The 24,180-nt window shown below is 43.6% G+C and overlaps 1 protein-coding gene across 7 annotated transcripts in view; it reads left to right on the forward strand.

Moving 5' to 3' along the window:
• Positions 1-24,180, forward strand: part of BMPR2 (bone morphogenetic protein receptor type 2) — a 192,128-nt gene that overhangs the window by 118,218 nt on the left and 49,730 nt on the right. For all 7 annotated transcript variants that reach the window (XM_054680083.2, XM_024355021.3, XM_054680084.2 and 4 more), the window contains 2 exons: positions 19,281-19,391; positions 20,445-20,536. In XM_054680083.2, the coding sequence (XP_054536058.1) occupies positions 19,281-19,391; positions 20,445-20,536 (203 nt within the window). The remainder of the gene's footprint in view (positions 1-19,280; positions 19,392-20,444; positions 20,537-24,180) is intronic.

The following is a 24,180-nucleotide window of genomic DNA, read 5'->3' on the forward strand; positions in this document are numbered from 1 at the left end:
GGATTTGTAAACAGAAACATCCCAGGCTCCAATGAGACAGACAGAGGTTCCCTGTCTGTTCTGCATTCAGGAAGTGTTTGCTTGTATAAGCCCAACTATTGCACAGGCATACATAGTAGTGTTTACATTTGGCTGAGTATTTAACTGAGAAAACTTAATAGGGAAGAAAAAGAGGGTTTATTAGAGGTAGGAGAACAAGACAATTCAGGTATAACATAGATGTAGCATATGTTATGTAAAAAGGTTTTTTTATTTTGAAGAAATAGACAACAAAAAATAGTTTTCTGGTTAAAGGCCTCTTTTGCACGTACACGTGAATACACATATTGAAATATTTTTCCTGGCAGTTTTTCAGGGATCTCATATTTTTAGACCATGTGACATAGGCTTGGAAAGTTTTTATTTGAAATTTAACCAATCATATGGTTTATAATGAAATGGGAAAAGTTCCCTTGTCCTGACAGGGTGCGTGATGCGGGGTGTGGCTCACTTCTTCAGTGTCCCGCTGCTCAGACCTCTAGGGGATCATACAGACAGGTAGGCTGTGGGGCTCCGACCTCACAACAGTGTCTAGGAGTGAATGTTTACAGCTCCTGAATCCGCAGTGGGCGTGTGTTACAGGGTGCTCTTTTAGTTTGCCATCTATAGGCGGCTTGTGTTAGCTCAATTAGACCCCCTTCCTTATCACAAGGACAGAGGGATTTCTGTATCCCAGGGTTTCCTGCCTTGGTGTACGGGAAGAGTCGGCTCACACCTGGGCTTGGAGAATGAGTGCAAGGTTTATTAGTAGAAGTAGCTCTCAGCAGATGGGGGAACCAGAAGGGAGATGGTTTTCTCCTGGAGTTGGGCCGCTTGGTGGCCAGGGCTCTCCTCCGTCTGCCCCAGCCAAACTCCGCGTCGTTGTCGTTCTGTCGACGGCCTGCCGGCGTGCGGGTGCCTATCGTTGTGCTCTTCTGCTGGCGTGCTCCTCTCGACGACCAGCCACTTTCTTCCGCCGATGTGCTCCTCTTTACGTCTGGCCGCCTGTGTGTCTGCCTGCTAGGGTCTCGGGTTTTTATAGGCCCAGGATGGGGACATGGCGGGTCCGGGTGGTCTTGGAAATGCAACATTTGGACGGGAAAGCAGGAGTGCCTGTCCTCACCTAGGTCTGTTGGGGTGGAGCCCTAGCCAGGGACGCACCTTTCTCTACCCATTACTTACCTCCCCACTTCCATGTCATTTAAGGAGGGCACACTGTTCCCTTCCCAGCACTATAACATGTTTAAAATGTTTTAAAACTTTTTTCATTCTCTGCAATATATGAATTAATAATCCATATTTCAGATTTTGAATTAATGAATGTTTAATGTAAAAGTTTTGTTAAATTTTCTTTTATAAATTTGAGAATAAAAGCAAAGAATGCTGAGCCTTCAAAAAACTGTATGAGAAGACTCATTATACAGAGTTTTGGAAGTAGGAGGACCTTAAAAGTCACTTACAAGATCACTTATTTTTATTTTGTAGCTTAATGTATTTTAGTAACAAACAGGAACAGCAAAAAGACAGCATTAAAAACGTGCTTGAATGTGGGACAACTCAAAAAAGTAGAGTGAACAGATGGAACCTACTCTATGATTAAAATGCTGCAAACATCATTTAGTTGCTGTCAATAAGAAATTTACTTATTTTCCAAAAATCCAAATGCAGGCATTATCCAGAAAAATTTAACAGGTTTATTTATAATTGTTATGGCCAGGCATGGTGGTTTATGCCTGTAATTCCAGCACTTTGGGAGGCCAGGACAGGCAGATTGCTTGAGCCCGGGAGTTTGAGACCATCCTGAGCAACATGGCAAAACCCTGTCTCTACAAAAAATAAAAATTAGCCAGACGTGGTGGCATGAGACCAGATGCTTGGGAGGCTGAGGTGATAGGATCGCTTGAGCCTGGGAGGCTGAGGCTGTAGTGAGCCATGGTCATACCATTGCACTCCAGCCTGAGCGACAAAGTGAGACCCTGTCTCAAAAACAAAAACAAAAACAAATCGAAAGAACAAATTAAATAATTGTTATGAAGTTGAACTTCTAAAACTTGTTCACTGAAATGTTTTGACCCGCATTAATGCTTTATGTCCCACATTTATATTGAAAATCCACATGCAAATAAAAATGGAAAAACCACCAATACCTCATTTCTGTTCCTTATTTTTTCACTCACAGTCTTATACTTAGGTGCCTTTTGACCCTATGGGGAAAAAATAATGTTCAGAACTACTGAGAGGTGACAGCGTGCTGGCAGTCCTTACCGCCCTAGCTCGCTCTCAGCGCCTCCTCTGCCTGGGCTCCCACTTTGGCGGCACTTGAGGAGCCCTTCAGCCCACCACTGCACTGTGGGAGCCACTTTCTGGGCTGGCCGAGGCCGGAGCCCACTCCTTCAGCTTGCAGGGAGGTGTGGAGGGAGAGGCGCGAGCAGGAACCAGGGCTGCGTGCCACGCTTGCGGGCCAGCTGGAGTTCTGGGTGGGCATGGGCTTGGCGGGCCCTGCACTCGGAGCAGCCGGCTGGCCCTGCCGGCCCCAGGCAATGAGGGGCTTAGCACCCGGGCCAGCGGCTGCGGAGGGTGCACTGGGTCCCCCAGCAGTGCCAGCCAACCGGTGCTGCTCTTGATTTCTCACCGGGTCTTAGCTGCCTTCCCGCGGGGCAGGGCTCGGGACCTGCAGCCCGCCATGCCTGAGCCTCCCACCCCCTCCATGGGCCCCTGTGCGGCCCGAGCCTCCCGGATGAGTGCCGCCCCCTGCTCCACGGCGCCCAGTCCCATTGCCAAGCGGTGAGACAATCGCCGAGTGGTGAGAGCATCACCTATCCGCAAGCAGTGAGTACCATCGGACCCCTTTCGCTTGCTATTCTGTCCTGTCTTTCCTTAGAATTCGGGGGCTAAATACCGGGCACCTGTCAGCCAGTTAAAAGTGACTAGCGCAGCTGCCAGAGTAAAGACACGGGTGTCAGGCTTTCTGGGAAAGGGCTCTCTAACAACCCCCGACTCTTCGGACTTGGGACCGTTGGTTTGCCTAGAACCAGCTTCCGCTTTTCCTGTACTTCTGGACTGAGTCGAGGGTCGACAAAGAGGAAAGCCATGCAGCTCCGGGGTCCCAACAACAAGTTGGTTGACCCTGTGGCCATGGGCAGAACTCTCAAAGGCATGTCGCCCAAGCGAGACTTGCCCATCTATCCTATCTATCCTGACCCTTGCCCCCTGGGTCCTAATGCCTGCCAGACAAACGTCCTCTCGCCTCTTTTCTCTGAGGTTAGACCCACTTCTAAAAATTGCTACCTGTCTCTGGTGCTTTTCTAGTTTCTCCTATAAGAATGATTTCTAGTATAAACTTCAGGACTCTGTTACCTTCTTTAGGCACCTGGGCTCACCAATCAGAAAGACATAATTTTTGCCCAAAGCCCTGTCACAGTGGGGACTACCTGGAATTTTAGGATCCCTCCTCAGACTAACAGGCCTAACAAAATCTATTCCTGAAGCTAGGATATGGGGAGCCTCAGAAATTGTATCCTTCCTATTCATATAAGTGAGGACAAAAGGTGTCACTCTTCCAACCCTGGAGATCCCTTCCCTCCCTCAGGGTATGGCCCTCCACTTCATTTTTGGGGCATAACATCTTTATAGGACAGGGGTAAAGTCCCAAGACCAACAGGAGAATGCTTAGGACTCTTAACAGGTTTTTGAGGATGCGTTGGTAAGGGCCACTAAATCTGATTTTTCTCAGTTGGTCCTCCTTGTGGTCTAGGAGGACAGGCAAGGGTGCAGGTTTTCAAGAATGCGTCGGTAAGGACCACTAAATCCGACCTTCCTCCGTCCTCCATGTGGTCTGGGAGGAAAACTAGTGTTTCTGCTGCTGCGTCGGTGAGCACAACTATTCTGATCAGCAGGGTCCAGGGACCGTTGCAGGTTCTTGGGCAGGGGTTGTTTCTGCTGCTGCATTGGTGAGCGCAACTATTCCGATCAGCAGGGTCCAGGGACAGTTGCACGTTCTTGGGCAGGGGTTGTTTCTGCTGCTGCGTCGGTGAGCACAACTATTCCGATCAGCAGGGTCCAGGGACCGTTGCGAGTTCTTGGGCAGGGGGAGAAACAAAACAAACCAAAACCGCGGGCGGTTTTGTCTTTCAGATGGGAAACACTCAGGCATCAACAGGCTCACCCTTGAAATGCATCCTAAGCCATTGGGACCAATTTGACCCACAAACCCTGAAAAAGAGGCGGCTCATTTTTTTTCTGCCCTACGGCTTGGCCCCAATATTCTCTTTCTGATGGGGAAAAATGGCCACCTGAGGGCAGTACAAATTACAATACTATCCTGCAGCTTGACCTTTTCTCTAAGAGGGAAGGCAAATGGAGTGAAATACCTTATGTTCGAGCTTTCTTTTCATTGAGGGAGAATATACAACTATGCAAAGCTTGCAATTTACATCCCACAGGAGGACCTCTCAGCTTACCACCATATCCTAGCCTCCCTATAGCTCCCCTTCCTATTAATGATAATCCTCCTCTAATCTCCCCTGCCCAGAAGGAAATAAGCAAAGAAATCTCCAAAGGACCACAAAAACCCCCGGGTTATCGGTTATGTCCCCTTCAAGCTGTAGGGGGAGGGGAATTTGGCCCAACCCGGGTACGTGTCCCCTTCTCCCTCTCTGATTTAAAGCAGATCAAGGCACACCTGGGGAAGTTTTCAGATGATCCTGATAGGTACATAGATGTCCTACAGGGTCTAGGGCAAACCTTTGACCTCCCTTGGAGAGATGTCATGCTACTGTTAGATCAAACCCTGGCCTTTAATGAAAAGAATGCGGCTTTAGCTGCAGCCCGAGAGTTTGGAGATACCTGGTATCTTAGTAAAGTAAATGATAGAATGACAGCTGAAGAAAGGGACAAATTCCCTACTGGTCAGCAAGCCATCCCCATTATGGATCCCCACTGGGACCTTGACTCAGATCATGGGGACTGGAGTCGTAAACATCTGTTGACCTGTGTTCTAGAAGGACTAAGGAGAATTACAAAAAAGCCCATGAATTATTCAATGATGTCCACCATAAATCAGGGAAAGGAAGAAAATCCTTCTGCCTTCCTCGAGCGGCTATGAGAGGCCTTAAGAAAATATACTCCCCTGTCACCTGAATCACTCGAGAGTCAATTGATTCTAAAAGATAAGTTTATTACCCAATCAGCCACAGATATCAGGAGAAAGCTCCAAAAGCAAGCCCTGAGCCCTGAACAAAAATCTAGAGGCATTATTAAACCTGGCAACCTCGGTGTTCTATAATAGGGACCAAGAGGAACAGGCCCAAAAGGAAAAGCGAGATCAGAGAAAGGCCGCAGCCTTAGTCATGGCCCTCAGACAAACAAACCTTGGTGGTTCAGAGAGGACAGAAAATGGAGTAGGCCAATCACCTGGTAGGGCTTGTTATCAGTATGGTTTACTAGGACACTTTAAAAAAGATTGTCCAATGAGAAACAAGCTGCCCCCTCATCCATGTCCACTATGCCGAGGCAATCACTGGAAGGTGCACTGCCCCAGAGGACGAAGGTTCCCTGGGTCAGAAGGCCCAACCAGATGATCCAACAACAGGACTGAGGGTGCCCGGGGCAAGTGCCAGCTCATGTCATCACCCTCACTGAGCCCCGGGTATGTTTAACTATTGAGGGCCAGGAAATTGACTTCCTCCTGGACACTGGCACAGCCTTCTCAGTGTTAATCTCCTGTCCTGGACGACTGTCCTCAAGGTCCGTTACCATCCGAGGAATCCTGGGACAGCCTGTAACCAGGTATTTCTCCCACCTCCTCAGTTGTAATTGGGAGACTTTGCTCTTTTCACATGCCTTTCTTGTTATGCCTGAAAGTCCCACACCATTATTAGGGAGGGATATATTAGCCAAGGCTGGAGCTATTATCTACATGAATATGGGGAACAAGTTAGCCATTTGTTGTCCCCTACTTGAGGAGGGAATCAACCCTGAAGCTTGGGCATTGGAAGGACAATTTGGAAGGGCAAAAAATGCCCGCCCAGTCCAAATCAGGTTAAAAGATCCCACCAGTTTTCCTTATCAAAGGCAATATCCCTTAAGGCCTGAAGCTCATACAGGATTACAGAATATTGTTAAACATTTGAAAGCTCAAGGCTTAGTAAGGAAATGCAGGAGTCCCTGAAACACCCCAATTCTGGGAGTACAAAAACCAAACGGTCAGTGGAGACTAGTGCAAGATCTTAGACTCATTAATGAGGCAGTAATTCCACTATATCCAGTTGTACCCAACCCCTATACCCTGCTCTCTCAAATACCAGAGGAAGCAGAATGGTTCACGGTTCTGGACCTCAAGGATGCCTTCTTCTGTATTCCCCTGCACTCTGACTCCCAGTTTCTCTTTGCTTTTGAGGATCCCACATACCACACGTCCCAACTTACGTGGACGGTCTTGCCCCAGGGGTTTAGGGATAGCCTTCATCTGTTTGGTCAGGCACTGGCCCAAGATCTAAGCCACTTCTCAAGTCCAGGCACTCTGGTTCTTCAATATGTGGATGATTTACTTTTGACTACCAGTTTGGAAGCCTCGTGCCAGCAGGCTACTCTAGATCTCTTGAACTTTTAGCTAATCAAGGGTACAAGGTGTCTAGGTTGAAGGCCCAGCTTTGCCTACAGCAGGTTAAATATCTAGGCCTAATCTTAGCCAAAGGGACCAGGGCCCTCAGCAAGGAACGAATACAGCCTATACTGGCTTATCCTCGCCCTAAGACATTAAAACATTTGAGGGGGTTCCTTGGAATTACCGGCTTTTGCCGACTATGGATCCCTGGATACAGCGAGATAGCCAGGCTCCTCTATACTCTAATCAAGGAAACCCAGAAGGCAAATACTCATCTAGTCGAATGGGAACCAGAAGCAGAAACAGCCTTTAAAACCTTAAAGCAGGCTCTAGTACAAGCTCCAGCTTTAAGGCTTCCCACAGGACAGAACTTCTCTTTATATGTCACAGAGAGAGCTGGGATAACTCTCGGAGTCCTTACTCAGACTCGTGGGACAACCCCACAACCAGTGGCATACCTAAGTAAGGAAATTGATGTAGTAGCAAAAGGCTGGCCTCACTGTTTAAGGGTAGTTGCAGCAGTGGCCGTCTTAGCGTCAGAGGCTATCAAAATAATACAAGGAAAGGATCTCACTGTCTGGATTACTCATGATGTAAATGGCATACTAGGTGCCAAAGGAAGTTTATGGCTATCAGACAGCCACCTACTTAGATACCAGGCACTACTCCTTGAGGGACTGGTGCTTCAAATGCGCACATGCGTGGCCCTCAACCCTGCCACTTTTCTCCCAGAGGATGGGGAACCAATCGAGCATGACTGCCAACAAATTATAGTCCAGACTTAGGCCACCCGAGATGATCTCTTAGAAGTCCCCTTAACTAATCCTGACCTTAACCTATATAACGATGGAAGTTCATTTGTGGAGAATGGGATACGTAGGGTAGGTTACACCATAGTTAGTGATGTAACCATACTTGAAAGCAAGCCTCTTCCCCCAGGGACCAGTGCCCAGTTAGTGGAACTAGTGGCACTTACCTGAGCCTTAGAACTGGGAAAGGGAAAAAGAATAAATGTGTATACAGATAGCAAGTATGCTTATCTAATCCTGCATGCCCATGCTACAATATGGAAAGAGAGGGAGTTCCTAACCTCTGGGGGAACCCCCATTAAATACCACAAGGAAATTATATAGTTATTGCACACAATGCAAAAACACAAAGAGGTGGGAATCTTACACTGACAAAGCCATCAAAATGGGAAGGAGAGGGGAGAACAGCAGCATAAGCAGCTGGCAGAGGCAGCAGAAAGGAAAGAAAGGGACAGGAAGTCAAAGAAAGAGACAGAGAAGAGACAAAGAAGTCAGAAAGAGGAACAGACACAGAAAGAGAGTTAAAAAGAGAGGAAGAGACAAAGAAGTCAGAGAGAAAGAGGAACAGACACAGAGAGTTAAAAAGAGAGGAAGAGACAAAGAAGAAGTTGAAGAGAAAGAAAGAGAGATGGAAGTAGTAAAGAAAAAACAGTATACCCTATTCCTTTAAAAGCCAGGGTAAATTTCTATCTACCCAGCCAAGGCATATTCTACTTATGTGGATCTTCAACCCGTATCTACCTCTCAAACAGTTTGCAAGAAATAACGAAATCTATCCTTACTGTATAATCCCAAATAGACTCTTTGGCAGCAGTGACCCTCCAAAACCGCCGAGGCCTAGACCTCCTCACTGCTGAGAAAGGAGGACTCTGCACCTTCTTAGGGGAAGAGTGTTGTTTTTACACTAACCAGTCGGGGGTAGCACAAGATGCCACCCAGCGTTTACAGGAAAAGGCTTCTGAAATCAGACAACGCCTTTCAAATTCTTATACCAGCCTCTGGAGTTGGGCAACATGGCTTCTCCCCTTTCTATGTCCTGTGGCAGCCATCTTGCTGTTACTGGCCTTTGGGCCCTGTATTTTTAACCTTCTTGTCAAATTCGTTTCCTCTAGAATCGAGGCCATCAAGCTACAGATGGTCTTACAAATGGAACCCCAAATGAGTTCAACTAACAACTTCTACCGAGGACTCCTGGACCGACCCGCTGGCACTTCCCCTGGCCTAGAGAGTTCCCCTCTGAAGGACACTACAACTGCAGAGCCCCTTCTTTGCCCCTATCCAGCAGGAAGTAGCTAGAGCGGTCATCGGCCAAATTCCCAACAGCACTTGGGGTGTCCTGTTTAGAGGGGGGATTGAGAGGTAACAGCGTGCTGGCAGTCCTCACAGCCCTCGCTCACTCTCAGTGCCTCTGCCTGGGCTCCCACTTTGGCGGCACTTGAGGAGCCCTTCAGCCCACCACTGCACTGTGGGAGCCCCTTTCTGGGCTGGCCAAGGCCGGAGCCCACTCCCTCAGCTTGCAGGGAGGTGTAGAGGGAGAGGCACAAGCAGGAACCGGGGCGGCGTGCCGCGCTTGCAGGCCAGCCGGAGTTCCGGGTGGGCATGGGCTTGGCGGGCCCCGCACTCGGAGCAGCCAGCCCCGGGCAATGAGGGGCTTAGCACCCAGGCCAGCAGCTGCGGAGGGTGTACTGGGTCCCCCAGCAGTGCCAGCCCACCGGCGCTGCTCTCGATTTCTCACTGTGTCTTAGCTGCCTTCCCACAGGGCAGGGCTCGGGACCTGCAGCCCGCCATGCCTGAGCCTCCCACCCCCTCCATGGGCCCCTGTGCGGCCCAAGCCTCCCTGATGAGTGCTGCCCCCTGCTCCATGGCGCCCAGTCCCATCGACCACCCAAGGGCTGAGGAGTGCGAGCGCACGGTGCGGGACTGGCAGGCAGCTCCACCTGCAGCCCAGGTGTGGGATCCACTGGGTGAAGCCAGCTGGGCTCCTGAGTCTGGTGGGGACGTGGAGAACCTTTATGTCTAGCTCAGGGATTGTAAATACACCAATAGGCACTCTGTATCTAGCTCAAGGTTTGTAAATACACCAATCAGCACCCTGTGTCTAGCTCAGGGTTTGTGAATGCACCAATCGACACTCTGTATCTAGCTACTCTGGTGGGGCCTTATAGAACCTTTGTGTCGACACTCTGTATCTAGCTAATCTGGTGGGGACGTGGAGAACCTTTGTGTCTAGCTCAGGGATTGTAAACGCACCAATCAGCACCCTGTCAAAACAGACCACTCGGCTCTACCAATCAGCAGGACGTGGGTGGGGCCAGATAAGAGAATAAAAGCGGGCTGCCCGAGCCAGCAGTGGCAACCCGCTTGGGTCCCCTTCCACACTGTGGAAGCTTTGTTCTTTAGCTCTTTGCAATAAATCTTGCTACTGCTCACTCTTTGGGTCCATACTGTTTTTATGAGCTGTAACACTCACCGCAAAAGTCTGCAACTTCACTCCTGAAGCCAGCGAGACCAGGAGCGCACCGGGAGGAATGAACAACTCCAGACGCGCCGCCTCAAGAGCTGTAACACTCACCGCGAAGGTCTGCAGCTTCACTCCTGAGCCAGCGAGACCACAAACCCACCAGAAGGAAGAAACTCTGAACACATCCGAACATCAGAAGGAACAAACTCCAGACGCACCACCTTAAGAGCTGTAATACTCACTGCGAGGGTCCGTGGCTTCATTCCTGAAGTCAGTGAGACCAAGAACCCACCAATTCCGGACACACTACCAATAAAAGGAAGAAGATAATATTTTTTTAACAGGAGTTTTCCATCATAGTAGATTTTTTTTTTTTTTTTTTGAGAGAGTCGCACTCTGTCACTCAGGCTGGAGTGCAGTGGCGCAATCTCTGCTCACTGCAACCTCCACCCTTCGAGTTCAAGCGATTCTCCTGCCTCAGCCTCCCAAGTAGCTGGGATTACAGGTGCCTGCCCCCGCGCCTGGCTAATTTTTTGTATTTTTAGTAGAGACGGAGTTTCACCATCTTGGCCAGGCTGGTCTTGCACTCCTGACATCATGATCCACCCACCTTGGCCTCCCAAAGTGCTGGGATTACAGGCGTGAGCCACCATGCCTGACCCATCATAGTAGATTCTTAAGGATGCTTTCTACAAATGCATTGTGCTAGTTGGATATCTTTTGGCATGATTGTTACACGTTTGGCATGGATAACATACAGGTTAATGTCTTCAAAAAGGCCAACCAGATAGGCCTACTCAACAGAGATAGCTATTTTCAAAACACCAATAGCTGTACTCTAGATGTGCCAATCTATTTTGAAGTCCCAAACAATTTCTCACCTCAGACACTGGAAGAAAATTTGCCAATCAGAAGTGCAGGGGACTTCTGATTAGGACTTATTACAGAGTGCCTCGCAAATAGGTCTGTAATTCTGAGGTTTCTTCACCTATCCTGTAGAGGACACTCTCTTAGGAGCAGCTTTTTTTTTTTTTTTAAATAAATTTTGGAAACAGGATTTTACTCTGTCTTCTAGGCCGCAGTGTAGTGGCGCAATCATAGTTCACTGCAGCCTGCAACTCCTGAGCTCAAGCAACCCTCCCAACTCAGCCTCCTGAGTAGCTGGGATTACAGGTGTGAGCACTGTGCTTGGTCTCTTATGAGCAACTTTTGTAACCACTTGCTTACTGGATGCTTTACTTCCAGTTGATTTATGGACATTGTTGTGCCTTTTATGAGCCATGGTATAGAGACCTCCTTACTCTCCTTCTCCTTTGGCTGGAGCTTGACAAGCTAGAGGTGGTGCTGGCACTCTATAACCACTTTGTTTTATGGATAAAGAAGTAAGAGCCTAGAAAAATTATATAATTTGTCCACAGTGGCTAAAGTGGGACTAAAACTTATGAGCTCTTTTCACTAAACTACTTTACCACTGTTACCTGAAATATTTTGGGAGTGTAATATTATCAATAATAGACTACTTATTTCCTAACAACTGGTTGTTAATGATAATGTTAAATTATAGTTAAATTTTGAAGTTAAATTCACTGTTCGTCATGGTTGCTAATATTTGATGTAATGCCTTAGGACAAATTTTCCTACCTAGGTGTCTTAGTCAAAGTAGTGTGGACTGGGTACTTAGTTCTAGAGTCTGGGAAGTCCGTGTCCTTAATAGTGCCTGCAGATGGTTGTCTTCTCATTGTAACTTACATGTTACATGTAACTCACATGCCAATGTTCTCACATGGCAGAGAACAGAAAGATAGATCCTATGTCTCCTCTTTTTTAATTTTTAATTAATTAATTTTTTTTTTTGAGACAGAGTCTCACTCACCCAGGCTGGAGTGCAGTGGTGTGATATCAGCTCACTGCAACCTCCACTTCTTGGGTTCAAGTGATTCTCCTGCCTCAGCCTCCCAAGTAGCTGGGATTACAGGCACACACCACCAAGCCCAGCTAATTTTTTGTATTTTTAGTAGAGACAGGGTTTCGCCATGTTGGCCAGCCTGGTCTCAAACTCCTTACCTCAAATCCTCAAGTGATCCACCCACCTTGGCCTCCACTTTACAGACATGAGCCACCATGCCTGGCCTTTTGTTTTGTTTTGTTTTGTTTTTTTATAAGGGCCCAAACCCATTCATGAGGGCTCTACCCTCATTATATAATTACCTTCCAAAGGTTCTACCTCCATATACTGTCACGTTGGGGATTTAGGCTTCAACATACAAATTTGCAGGGCACATATTCAGTCCATAGGCCGGGTGCGGTGGCTCACACCTGTAATCCCAGCAGTTTGGGAGGCCGAGGCAGGTGGATTACGAGGTCAGGAGTTTGAGACCAGCCTGACCAACATGGTGAAACCCTGTCTCTACTAAAAATACAAAAAATTAGTTGGGCGTGGTGGCGTGTGCCTGTAATCCCAGCTACTCGGGAGGCTGAGGCAGGAGAATCGCTTGAACCCAGAAGGCAGAGGTTGCAGTGAGCCGAGATCGTGCCACTGCTCTCCAGCCTGGGTGACAAGAGCGAAACTCTGTCTCAAAAAACAATAACAGCAAAAAAATTAGCCGGGCGTAGTGGCGTGCACCTGTAATCCCAGCTACTCGGGAGGCTGAGGCAGGAGAATTGCTAGAGCCTGGGAGGCGAAGGTTGTAGTGACCCGAGATCGTGCCATTGGACTCCAGCGTGTGCAAGAGAGTGAGACTCTGCCTTAAAAAGAAAAAAAAAAAAAAGGAATTCATTAAATGTTCAGCTGTTTCTTCCTCCTCACATGTACGGTGGTGTCCTCCTCCACTCACTGCTTTACCTAGGATAAGAGCAGCCTTGGGTCTCTTCACTCTTGGAAGAGTCTTTTCATATTCTACTTTTAAATCCATTTAGTTTCCTTTTGTCCTTAGATCTTATTTTTAAAGAAAAGGTTATGATTTTTAGGTTTTCTGACTTGTTATCAGGGAAGTGTTTTGGCTTGTTACTAAGATGGGAATAAAATTCTTTGCATCTTTGTATACTCTAAGCAGAAGTGGGAGTCACTTTTTTTCACATTGGTCGAGACAGCATCTTGCTCTGTCACCCAGACTGGAGTGTGGTAACACAATTATGGCTCACTGCATCCTCGAACTGCTGGGCATGAGCAGTCCTCCTGCCTCAGCCTCCCAAGTAACTGGGACTATAGGCATGCACTACCACACCCAGCTAATTTTTTATTTTTTGTTGAGACAAAGTCTTGCTCTATCACCCAGGCTGGTCTCAAGCTCCTGGCCTAAAGCAGTTCTCCCAGCTTAGCCTCCCAAAATGCTGAGATCACAGGCATGAACTACTGTTGCCTGGCCTTTTTTCACCTTTTTTTTTTTTTTTTCCTGAGATGGAGTTTCGCTCTTGTTGCCCATGCTGGAGTGCAATGGCGCCATCTCGGCTCACTGCAGCCTCTGCCTCCCGGGTTCAAGCGATTCTCCTGCCTCAGCCTCATGAGTAGCTGGGATTACAGGCATGTGCCACCATGCCCGGCTAATTTTTGTATTTTTAGTAGAGACGGGGTTTTACCATGTTGGCTAGGCTGGTCTCGAGCTCCTGACCTCAGGTGATCCACCCGCCTCAGCCTCCCAAAGTGCTGGGATTATAGGGGTGTGAGCCACTGTGCCTGTCCCCTTTTACACATTTTAACATATGTGATGTAAGTCATTTTATCTTATCTAAAAAGCTGTCAGTTGAGGCTATTATTATTATTATTATTATTATTATTGAGTCTCAGTCTGTCACTCAGGCTCGAGTGCAGTGGTGTGATCTCGGCTTACTGCAACCTTCGCCTCCTAGGTTCAAGCGATTCTTCTGCCTCAGCCTCCTGAATAGCTGGGATTACAGGCACGCACCACCACACCTGGCTAATTTTTGTATTTTTAGTAGAGATGGGGTTTCACCATGTTGGTCAGGCTGGTCTCAAACTCCTGACCTCATGATCCACCCGCCTGGGTCTCCCAAAGTGCTGGGATTACAGGCGTGAGCCACTGCACCCAGCTGAGGCTATTATTTCCTTATCACCAAGAAAAAGAAATACCATCAAGTAATTTTACAATGCCACAAATATGATATATCCCACTGTAGGAGATTTTAAGATGTGATCAATGTATGTATTAAAATTGATGAAATATGGGAGTTGTCACCTATGTAAATGTGAACTTGATTGTTAACTCTGGCAGAATGTCCACTCAGCAGCAACCCTTCAGTGTTTCTGTCAACAAACCATATGCGAAGTCAGATGAGTTGTATTGTTTGAAAATGTTTCATTGGATAACAAAATGTTGATGGTTGCTAACGCTTAGTGATGGGCATTTGGAATTTGTATGTACACTCCACTTCTGTATACAGTAGTAAGTTTTTTATAATAAAAATATTAAAACTAGAACAAGCAACCTTCCATTGGCACTTTCTGGCATGATCAAGAAAGCATCTGCATTAAAATTTTCAGAGTCGTGTTAGTGGATGGAAAGAAAATTCCAGAGACAAAAGTCAAAAGAATGTTTTAAAGAAATGTTGGGTTATGATCTCAGTGATGTTTTTAATGACACATAAGGTAGAAATGTATGGAAAAATAGGACATAGTTGACAAATTTGAAAAGATATTCAGAAGAATCTAACTCTAAATATGAAAAAGTTTTAGGAATACCTACACCAATTTATTTTGCATCTGTTTTTCTTTTTACAGGCTGTATGAGTGTGACTTTAATAATCTCTGTCCAAATAAGTCTAAAGGAGCTTATCAAGAAGTAAAGCATAACATTCTAGGGGATAAGTCATAGTTGGTCGTAGTTTAAGCAGCATACTTTTTAGTATCTCTTATTTTGAATAAAAAAAAAGTAAGTACCATGTATATAGTTAATCATTTTTAGTGTTTCCAAGATACTGCTTTTCTTCATAGGCTATAAAAAGCTTTTGTTGCTTATATTAGTAACAAAAACAATTTTGCAAATGGAAACATTTCTAGAAACCTTACTATTTATATTAGTATTATATAAATTTATCCAATTTCCAGAAATTTGGGTAATGCTAAAATCACTTTCCAACAACTAAGACTAGGAAAATTGTCATTTCTATTTTGTAATAAAAGCTTGATAAAATACACATTAGTTAGCTATATGCAATGTTCTCATAATTTAGTAAAAGCAAAAAAAAAAGCCTAGAAAGCTAAATCTTAGTGGAAAAATCTTTATTATTAAATTTTCAAATGTACTAATTCTGTGCTTTTTATGTACAACATTTGGTTTTTCAGGTTTTTTCAAAATCTAACCTTTGTTACATTAAAATTTTAATATTTTATTTAATTGGTAATGTCCTTTAAATAACATTAATCTAAATTTTCAATACTGAAATTTAAACATGTCCACATATTTAAGAATTAAAAATTAGATTTTTAAAAAATAAAATTAGATTCCTTATCACTTCTCATTCCTAGTTGAATTCAAAATACATTTTTCAAATAAGTAATATGGTTCAGTTCTTTTGGGAATTATAGCATTGGATATCTTAACTCATTTCCAGAGACAGTTTTATCTGTAATGCCATATTAATATTACATTTAATATTTAATTTTATTTTTTATACAGAAGACTTAAGATAATCTTTATTAACTCATATTTACTTGAATTACACAAGAATGTAAGAACACATTTAAATATTCAGTCTTTCTCATTTGGATGTGGCAAAACTTTGTTTCATGTTAGACTACGAATTTTTTTATTGTAACAAATATTTAAAGAAATACCAGTTTTTGGCTGGGCGCGGTGGCTTATGCCTATAATCCCAGGACTTTGGGAGGCCAAGGTGGGCAGATCACGAGGTCAGGAGTTCGAGACCAGCCTGACCAACATGGTGAAACCCTGTCTGTACTAAAAAATACAAAAATTAGCTGGGTGTGGTGGCGCGTGCCTGTAATCCTGCTACTTAGGAGTCTGAGGCAGAAAAATCACTTGAACCCAGGTAGCGGAGGTTGCAGTGAGCTGAGATCGTACATCTGTGACATGGATAATATTCAGTGATAAAAGGAAATGAACTGCTAAGCCACAAAAAGACATGGAGGAACCTAAAGTACATATTGCTAAGTGAAGGAAGGCAGTCTGAAAAGTCTGTATATTGTATCATTCCAACTATATGACTTTCTGGAAAGGAAAAACTATAGGCACATAAAATATCCTTGTATAGTCATGAATCTATAAATTATTTAGTTTTGTGTGTGCGTGTATGTGTATGTATTGAAAATAGTTTATCTTTTAGGTTTAGCAAATTCTAAAATGAGGTTTTTTTTGGTTTTTTTTGTTTGTTTATTTGTTTGTTTGCTTTTGAGACGGAGTCTTGCTTTCTCACCCAGGCTGGAGTGCAATGGCATGATCTTGGCTCACTACAATCTCTGCCTCCTGGGTTCAAGTGATTCTCCTGCCTCAGCCTCCTGAGTAGCTGGGATTACAGGCAAGCGCCACCATGCCCAGCTAATTTTTGTCTTTTTAGTAGAGATGTGGTTTCACCATGTTGGTCAGGCTGGTCTCAAACCCCTGACCTTGTGATCCGTCTGCCTCAGCCTCCCAACGTGTTGGGATGACAGGAGTGAGCCACCGCACCTGGCCTTAGTTTTTTTTTTTTTTTTGATTGAAGTAAAATTCACATAACTTAGAATTAGTCATATTAAAATGTACCACTCAACACATTCATAGTGTTGTGCAACTATGACCTCTGTCTAGTTCCAAAACATTTTCATCACCCCACAAGGGAAACCCTGTATCTAATAAGCAGTCACTCCCTATTTCTTCCTCTCCCAGTCCCTGGCAACTACTAACCTGCTTTCTGTCTATGAGTTTGGCCTATTCTGAGTATTTCATTTCAATGGAATCATAGAATATTCAACCTTTTGTAAATCCTTTGTAGGAATATACCACATTTTGTTTATCCATTCATCAGTTCATGAACATTTGTGTTGTTTCCACTTTCGGCTGTTGTAAATAGTGATGCCGTGAACATGCGTGTAGAAGTTTTTGTTTGAACACTTGTTTTTGGTTCTTTCTGATATATGCCTAGGATTGGAATTGCTGGGTCTTATGGTGATTCCATGTTTAACTTTTTGAGGAACTCACAAACTGTTTTCTACTGTATACTTACCATTTTATATCCCACTTGCAATGTACAAGAGTTCTAATTTATCCACATCCTTGCCAGCGCTTTTTATTTTCTTTTTTTTTAATTGTAGCCATGCCAATGTATGTGAAATAATATCTCACTGTGGTAAAATGAGTTTTATATTTAGCTTTTCTGCCTGTAACTTACTCTGTGTGTTAAAAGGAGGCACAATGATCAATGTGTTAAAATCTATTAATATCTGAAAAATGGGCTGGGCACAGTGACTCACACCTGTAATCCCAGCACTTTGGGAGGCCAAAGTGGGCACATCAACTTGAGGCCAGGAGTTCAAGACCGATCTGGTTAACATGGTGAAACCCCATCTCTACTAAAAATACAAAAAATTATCCAGGTGTGGTGCTACAAACCTATAATCCCAGCAACTCAGGAGGCTGAGGCACAAGAATTGCTTGAGTCTGGGATGTGGAGTTTGCAGTGAGCTGAGATTGCACCATTGAGCTCCAGCCTGGGCGACAGAGCAAGACTCTCTTAAAAAAAAAAAAAAAGAAAGAAAGAAAAAAGAAAATATAATAAATGGCCTGCAAATTAAGAGTATTTCAGTGTTGTTTCAACATATCCTTCTATAGAAATATAGTTTAGACATTTTAATAAGCAACTTCTACTTAATTTGATTGAGACAAATAAATTCATTAAAACAGGAATGCCCATTAGAGGAACTCTTTGCCGTAGAGGCATCCTACTTTGCCATAGAAGCTTCTAATTTGAGTATAATATGCTTGATTTTGATTGAATATAAAGAATGAATAAAGATGCTGGCAGTCATCAAGCGCAGCTTCTGATCAGTATTACCAAACATTGCATAACTACGTCTAGTAAAACAATGAACAGCTCTTTCATAGGGCAACTCATTCTGTTTTAGACAGGTCTGTTTATAAGCCATGCTTTTCTGTATGCTCAACTAAAGGCTCTTATCCTTGAAGATACACTGATTGGAACTGGTTATTTGATGTGAAGACAGCTATCATATCCTCCCAAGTTTTCTTTTTTTTCCTCATCAGATGCTTTCAGTTCTTTCTACCCATCACAGTTCAGAGGTCTCAAACCTTCATAGTTGTACTTGCTCTCTTTTGGATATGCTCTAGTTTGTGGCCATCCACCCTAAAGGGTATTTGCTCTAGATGCGATCTGACCCACAGAATGGAACTTAACACATAAAATGTTTACATGTTTGTGATAGCCCTGTGATTTACCTATGTGTGTTCCCATTCCATTCTGCAAGTGAGTAAACTTGGGCTCAGATAGGAGAAGAAACTTTCCTAAGGTCATATATTAAGTGGAAGAAGTGAGCTTCAAGTCCTATTCAGATTTAACTGCCTGCAAAGCCATGCTATTTTCATTAATAAAAATACCAATATTGATAAGTGTAACTACCATTTATTGCGTAGATAATATATGCTTTTTTAAAAAAAAACTTTAATTTTTTTTTTTTTTTTTTAAAGAAACAGAGTCTCACTTCATCACCCAAGCTGGAGTGCAGTGGTACAATCATGGCTCACTGCAGCCTCAAACTCCTGGGCCCAAGCAATCCTCCTGCCATAGCCCCCTGAGTAGCTGGGACTACAGGTGCATGCCACCATGCCTGACTAATTTTTTTTTTTTAATTTGTTTTAATGCCTGGCATTTTGCTATGTTGTCCAGGCTGGCCTTGACCTTGTGGCCTCAAGTGATCCTCCTGCAGCAGCCTCCCAAAGTGTTGGGATTATAGGCATGAGCCACTGTGCCCAGCCAGATAATATATTCTTGACGTTGTGTTAAGTACTTAGACTACCATCTAAATCTTACAGCTAACTTGGGAAATACAGAGTACTATTTTTATAAATGAGGAAATTGAGGATTTAAAACCAAATGTGATTCTAAAACTGTTAGATTCTAAGACTCTTAATATTATACTATCCTGTCTAATCTGTTTCATGGTATTGTTGATGTTTTAATAATTAGGAGCACACCTACTTGGTGTTTTAGTGTTCCAAATCTATACGGAATAGTCTGTATGATTAAAAAATATAATTTGTAATTATCACATTTATTACTAATTTTTTCTTTCATTTCCTTTGATGCAAAAACATTACTAATTTGATTATACATGGGTACAGCCTTTCTAAAGGGCAGTCTGTCAGTATTTAACAAAATACTTCTTAAAAAAAATGACATTTCAAAATTTGTTTTCTTTTAGGTCCACCTCATTCATTTAACCGAGATGAGACAATAATCATTGCTTTGGCATCAGTCTCTGTATTAGCTGTTTTGATAGTTGCCTTATGCTTTGGATACAGAATGTTGACAGGTAAAAATTACTATTTTTTGTCCTATTGTTTATTAAACATGCAATTTAATCAATTTATTTGCTCCTTTTAAATTCCGTATGTTAAAAAAAATAGTCTCAAAGTTATGCAAAATACACCCAGCCTCAATAGTATCATGTATGGACAGTATTGTTTCATTTAAATTATCAGTCACTACCCCTTTCCATGCCACTGGATTATTTTGAAGCAAATCACAGATATCATATATCTGTAAATATTTAATTAGATATTATATATCTATAAATATTATCTCTACAATACAAGAGCTTTTTTTAAATTTTATTTTATTTTATTTTATTTTTGAGACGGAGTCTCGCTGTCGCCCAGGTTGGAGTGCAGTGGCGGGATCTCGGCTCACTGCAGGCTCCGCCCCCCAGGGTTCACGCCATTCTCCTGCCTCAGCCTCCTGAGTAGCTGGGACTACAGGTGCCCACCTCCTCGCCCGGCTAATTTTTTGTATTTTTAGTAGAGACGGGGTTTCACCGTGTTAGCCAGGATGGTCTCGATCTCCTGACCTCGTGATCCGCCCGCCTTGGTCTCCCAAAGTGCTGGGATTACAGGCGTGAGCCACTGTGTCCGGCCAGTACAAGAGCTTTAAGAATACATATCCATAATACCATTTTCACATCTGAAAAAATAACAGTAATTCCTCAGTATCATCAAATGTCAAGTTGGTTCTAATATACTTTAGGTTTGATGGACTGTTTAGGAAATCAGCGTTCATTGATTCATTTGAATAACTTCTATACAATCTTCTTTAAAGTTTTTATAATATTGCTTAGGGTTTTAAACTTTTAAAGTAAGTCATCATGGAAGTGTCTCCCAGAATTTGGCTTTCATGCTATTCTGCATTCATCTTAATTTATAGGTATTACCTAGTTTAGTAAATAGCTTTACTCCTATTGACATTAGGCATAAATCTTGCTGCTAATCTTTCTGCAGCTCTTCTTTTTAAGTGTAATATTATAAAAAGTGTAAAAAGATATTCATTTTAAGAAAACCATATATTAGTAACCTGTTTCCTGTTCCTATAGGAGACCGTAAACAAGGTCTTCACAGTATGAACATGATGGAGGCAGCAGCATCCGAACCCTCTCTTGATCTAGATAATCTGAAACTGTTGGAGGTAAGTTTGATGTTAGATTATGGACTGTTGTTTCTACTGTGATACTAGACCTGGAACAGTGACTTCATTCAATCATTAAGACATTCATTCATTTATTTAACCCTATTTACTAAATTACAATTTTTTGTCAAGGCCTATTCTAGGCACTAGGAACATAGGTGAACAATACAGATATGTCTCCTGGGGCTTCTATTTGAGTTGGGGAGTCTACAAACAGGTACAGGAATGTATAATATAATTGCAAGTAGTAGTAAGTGCTATGAAGAAAAGTACAGTGGATAAGAAAGTGATGAAAAGGGGGTTATTAAAGAAAATACGGGCCAGGCGCAGTGCCTCATGCCTGTAATCCCAGTACTTTGGGAGGCTGAAGCTGGTGGATCACCTGAGATCAGGAGTTCAAGACCAGCCTGACCAACATGAAGACACCCTGTCTCTGCTAAAAATACAAAATTAGCCAGGCATGGTGGTTCATGCCTGTAATCCCAGCTACTCAGGAGGCTGAGGCAGGAGAATTGCTTGAACCCGGGAGGCAGAGGTTGCGGTGAGCCGAGATCGCACCATTGCACTCTAGCCTGGGCAACAAGAGCGAAACTCTGCCACAAAAAAAAAAAAAAAGAAAGAAAAAGAAAATATGGCCAGGTGCAGTGGCTCACGCCTGTAATCCTATCACTTTGGGAGGCTGAGGCAGGGGGATCACTTGAGGTCAGGAGTTCAAGACCAGCCTGGTCAACATGGTGAAACCCTATCTCTACTAAAATACAAAAATTAACTGGGAGTGGTGGCGCCCGCCTGTAGTCCCAGCTGCTTGGGAGGCTGAGGCTAGCGAATTGCTTGAACCCAGAAGGTGGAGGTTGCAATGAGCCAAGGTCACGCCACTGCACACTAGGTGACACAGCAGGAATCCGTCTCAAAAAATAAAAAAGAAAAAGAAAATATATTTAGAAAGAGGTTGACCTTTGAGTAGAGATTTGTACAGGGTATGAGAATAAAGACATGAAAGTTTGAGAAGAGTGTGCCACAAGGGATCCATAATAGACAACAAATAAATACTCCTTGTCTGCATATATTACATATTTTTATAGATACATAAGGCTCTTATATATAGAATTTAAGTTTCATTTGGTGATATCTCAGAAGCTACATTAAAAGTGTTACCATGATGAGTGTTTTTATATTTATTAAGAATGACTTGAAAACTATGGTCCCCAAACCAGAGACTATTAAATAATAGATGTGATAGATTTGGCTATATAAAAAATTATAAGAACTTTCTGTTTTGGGAGAGACATACCATAAACAAAGATAAAAGCCAAATTTGAAAAATAAATTTCAACATTTCAACATATAAGGGAAAACTTGATAAAGAACTGATATAAATCAAGATGAAAGAAACATTCTATAGCAAATGGACAAAAAGGCTGAGTGCTGTGACTCACACCTGTAATCCCAGCTCTTTTGGGAGGCCAAAGTGGGTGGATTGCTTGAGCCCAGGAGTTCAAGACAAGTCATGGGCAACATGGTGAAACCCCATTTATTTTGTAAAAAATACGAAAATTAGCTGGGTGTGGTGGCACATGCCTGTAGTCCCAGCTACTCGGGAGGCTGAGGTTGAAGGATCACTTGAGCCCAAGAGGTAGAGGTTGTGGTTAGCCTAGGTGACAGAGACCCTGTCTCAAAAAAAAAAGGACAAAAGGTATTAACTGCCAATTCACAAAAAGAAGTAAGTGTGGCTAAGAAATGTACAGTAAGATGTCCAATTTACAAGGCTGAAAGAAATACTAGTTAACCCATGGAATTTTAGCCATGATTAAGTGATAGAAACACTTCCAAACATTGCTGAATTAACTATATATTGATATAACCTTTTTAAAGGACACTTTGTATAATTTTGACCTGGAAACAGTGTATGAAACACAACATATATCCTTAAATAAATGATGGTAAATCCCCAACCTGTTTTAATAAAAAGTAAAAGCAATCCCCAGAAGCCAAAAATAACGAGAATGGGTTACATTTTGCTGGTTCTTTGGGTGTTGAGTAATTTTTTTGTATTCTGGATATTGTGAATATTGTATTGTGGAACACTGAAGTCAAAAATTAGCTAGGTATCATGGCACGCGCCTGTAATCCTAGCTACTCAGGAGGCTGAGGCAGGAGAATCACTTGAACCCGGGAAACGGAGGTTGCAGTGAGCTGAGACCGTGCCACTGCACTCCAGCCTGAGCGAAAGAGCAAGACTATCTCAATTAAAAAAAAAAAAAAAAAAAGATTTTTTTTTTGTTGTTTTAGTAAGCAATAAACTTGGTTGAACACATACCACAAATCTGTCTGGGGCAGAAGCTCAAATCTCAGTTCAGTTATTTTATCTTTTTTTTTTTTTTTTTACTCTGTCATCCAGGCTGGAGTGCAAGGCATGGTCTGGGGTCACCGCAACCTCTGCCTCCCGGTTTCAAGTGATTCTCCAGCCTCAGCCTCTATGTAGGGATCTTTATGCAAGTATTTAAGTCTCCACAAAAGTGACTACAGGCGCGTGCCACCACGCCCAGCTAAGTTTTGTATTTCTAGTAGAGATGGGGTTTCACTGTGTTGGCCAGGCTGGTCTCAAACTCCTGACCTCGTGATCCACCCGCCTCAGCCTCCCAAAGTGCTGGGATTACAGGCGTGAGCCACCACGCCCGGCCTCAGTTATTTTATCTTTAGCTGGAAACTCTCTTGTATATTCATTGGGCTTTCCTCTCTCTGAATTTCTCCTTTCTAGGGTTCTCCCCTCACTTTCTAGCAACTGTGGCTGTCCAAAATATGTCCTGAGTTTCCCAAGGCCAGAACAATTTTCTGTTCTTCTTTTTTCTTTTTTTTTTTTGAGACGGAGTCTCACTCGGTCACCCAGTCTGGAGTGCAGTGGCGCGACCTTGGCTCACTGCAAGCTCTGCCTCCCAGGTTCACGCCATTCTCCTGCCTCAGCCTCCTGAGTAAGTGGGACTACAGGCGCCCACCACCACGCCTGACTTTTTTTTTTTTTTTTTTGTATTTTTTTAGTAGAGATGGGGTTTTACCATGTTAGCCAGGATGGTCTCGATCTCCTGACCTCATGATCCACCCACCTCAGCCTCCCAAAGGGCTGGGATTACAGGCGTGAGCCACCGTGCCTGGCCTCTGTTTTTTTTTTTTTTTTTTTTTAATTGAGACAGTCTTGCTCTTTCGCCCAGGCTGGAGTGCAGTGGCGCGGTCTCAGCTCACTGCAACCTCCGTTTCCTGGGTTCAAGTGATTCTCCTGCCTCAGCCTCCTGAGTAGCTAGGATTACAGGCGTGTGCCATGATACCCAGCTAATTTTTGTATTTTTAGTAGAGACAGGGTTTCACCACTTTGGCCAGGCTGGTCTCGAACTCCTGACCTCAAGTGATCTGCCCACCTCAGCCTCCCAAAGTGCTGAGATTACAGGCATGAGCCACCACACCCAGCCTAGAATGATTTTCTTTAGCAATTTTAGTTCCACTGCACAGTGCTGATTTCAGCCTGCCCTCAGGATAAAAGTCATAAAAATGGGTAGCTTGCCCCATACCACTTTTTTCTCAAAGCTTTAATGCCTCTCAAGATCTATCTGCCTTTAGATCTTTCTTTTTTTTAAATTTTGTCCAGCATTTAT

The sequence above is a fragment of the Pan troglodytes genome, chromosome 13 (assembly GCF_028858775.2).
Source record: "Pan troglodytes isolate AG18354 chromosome 13, NHGRI_mPanTro3-v2.0_pri, whole genome shotgun sequence".
NCBI lineage: Eukaryota > Metazoa > Chordata > Mammalia > Primates > Hominidae > Pan > Pan troglodytes.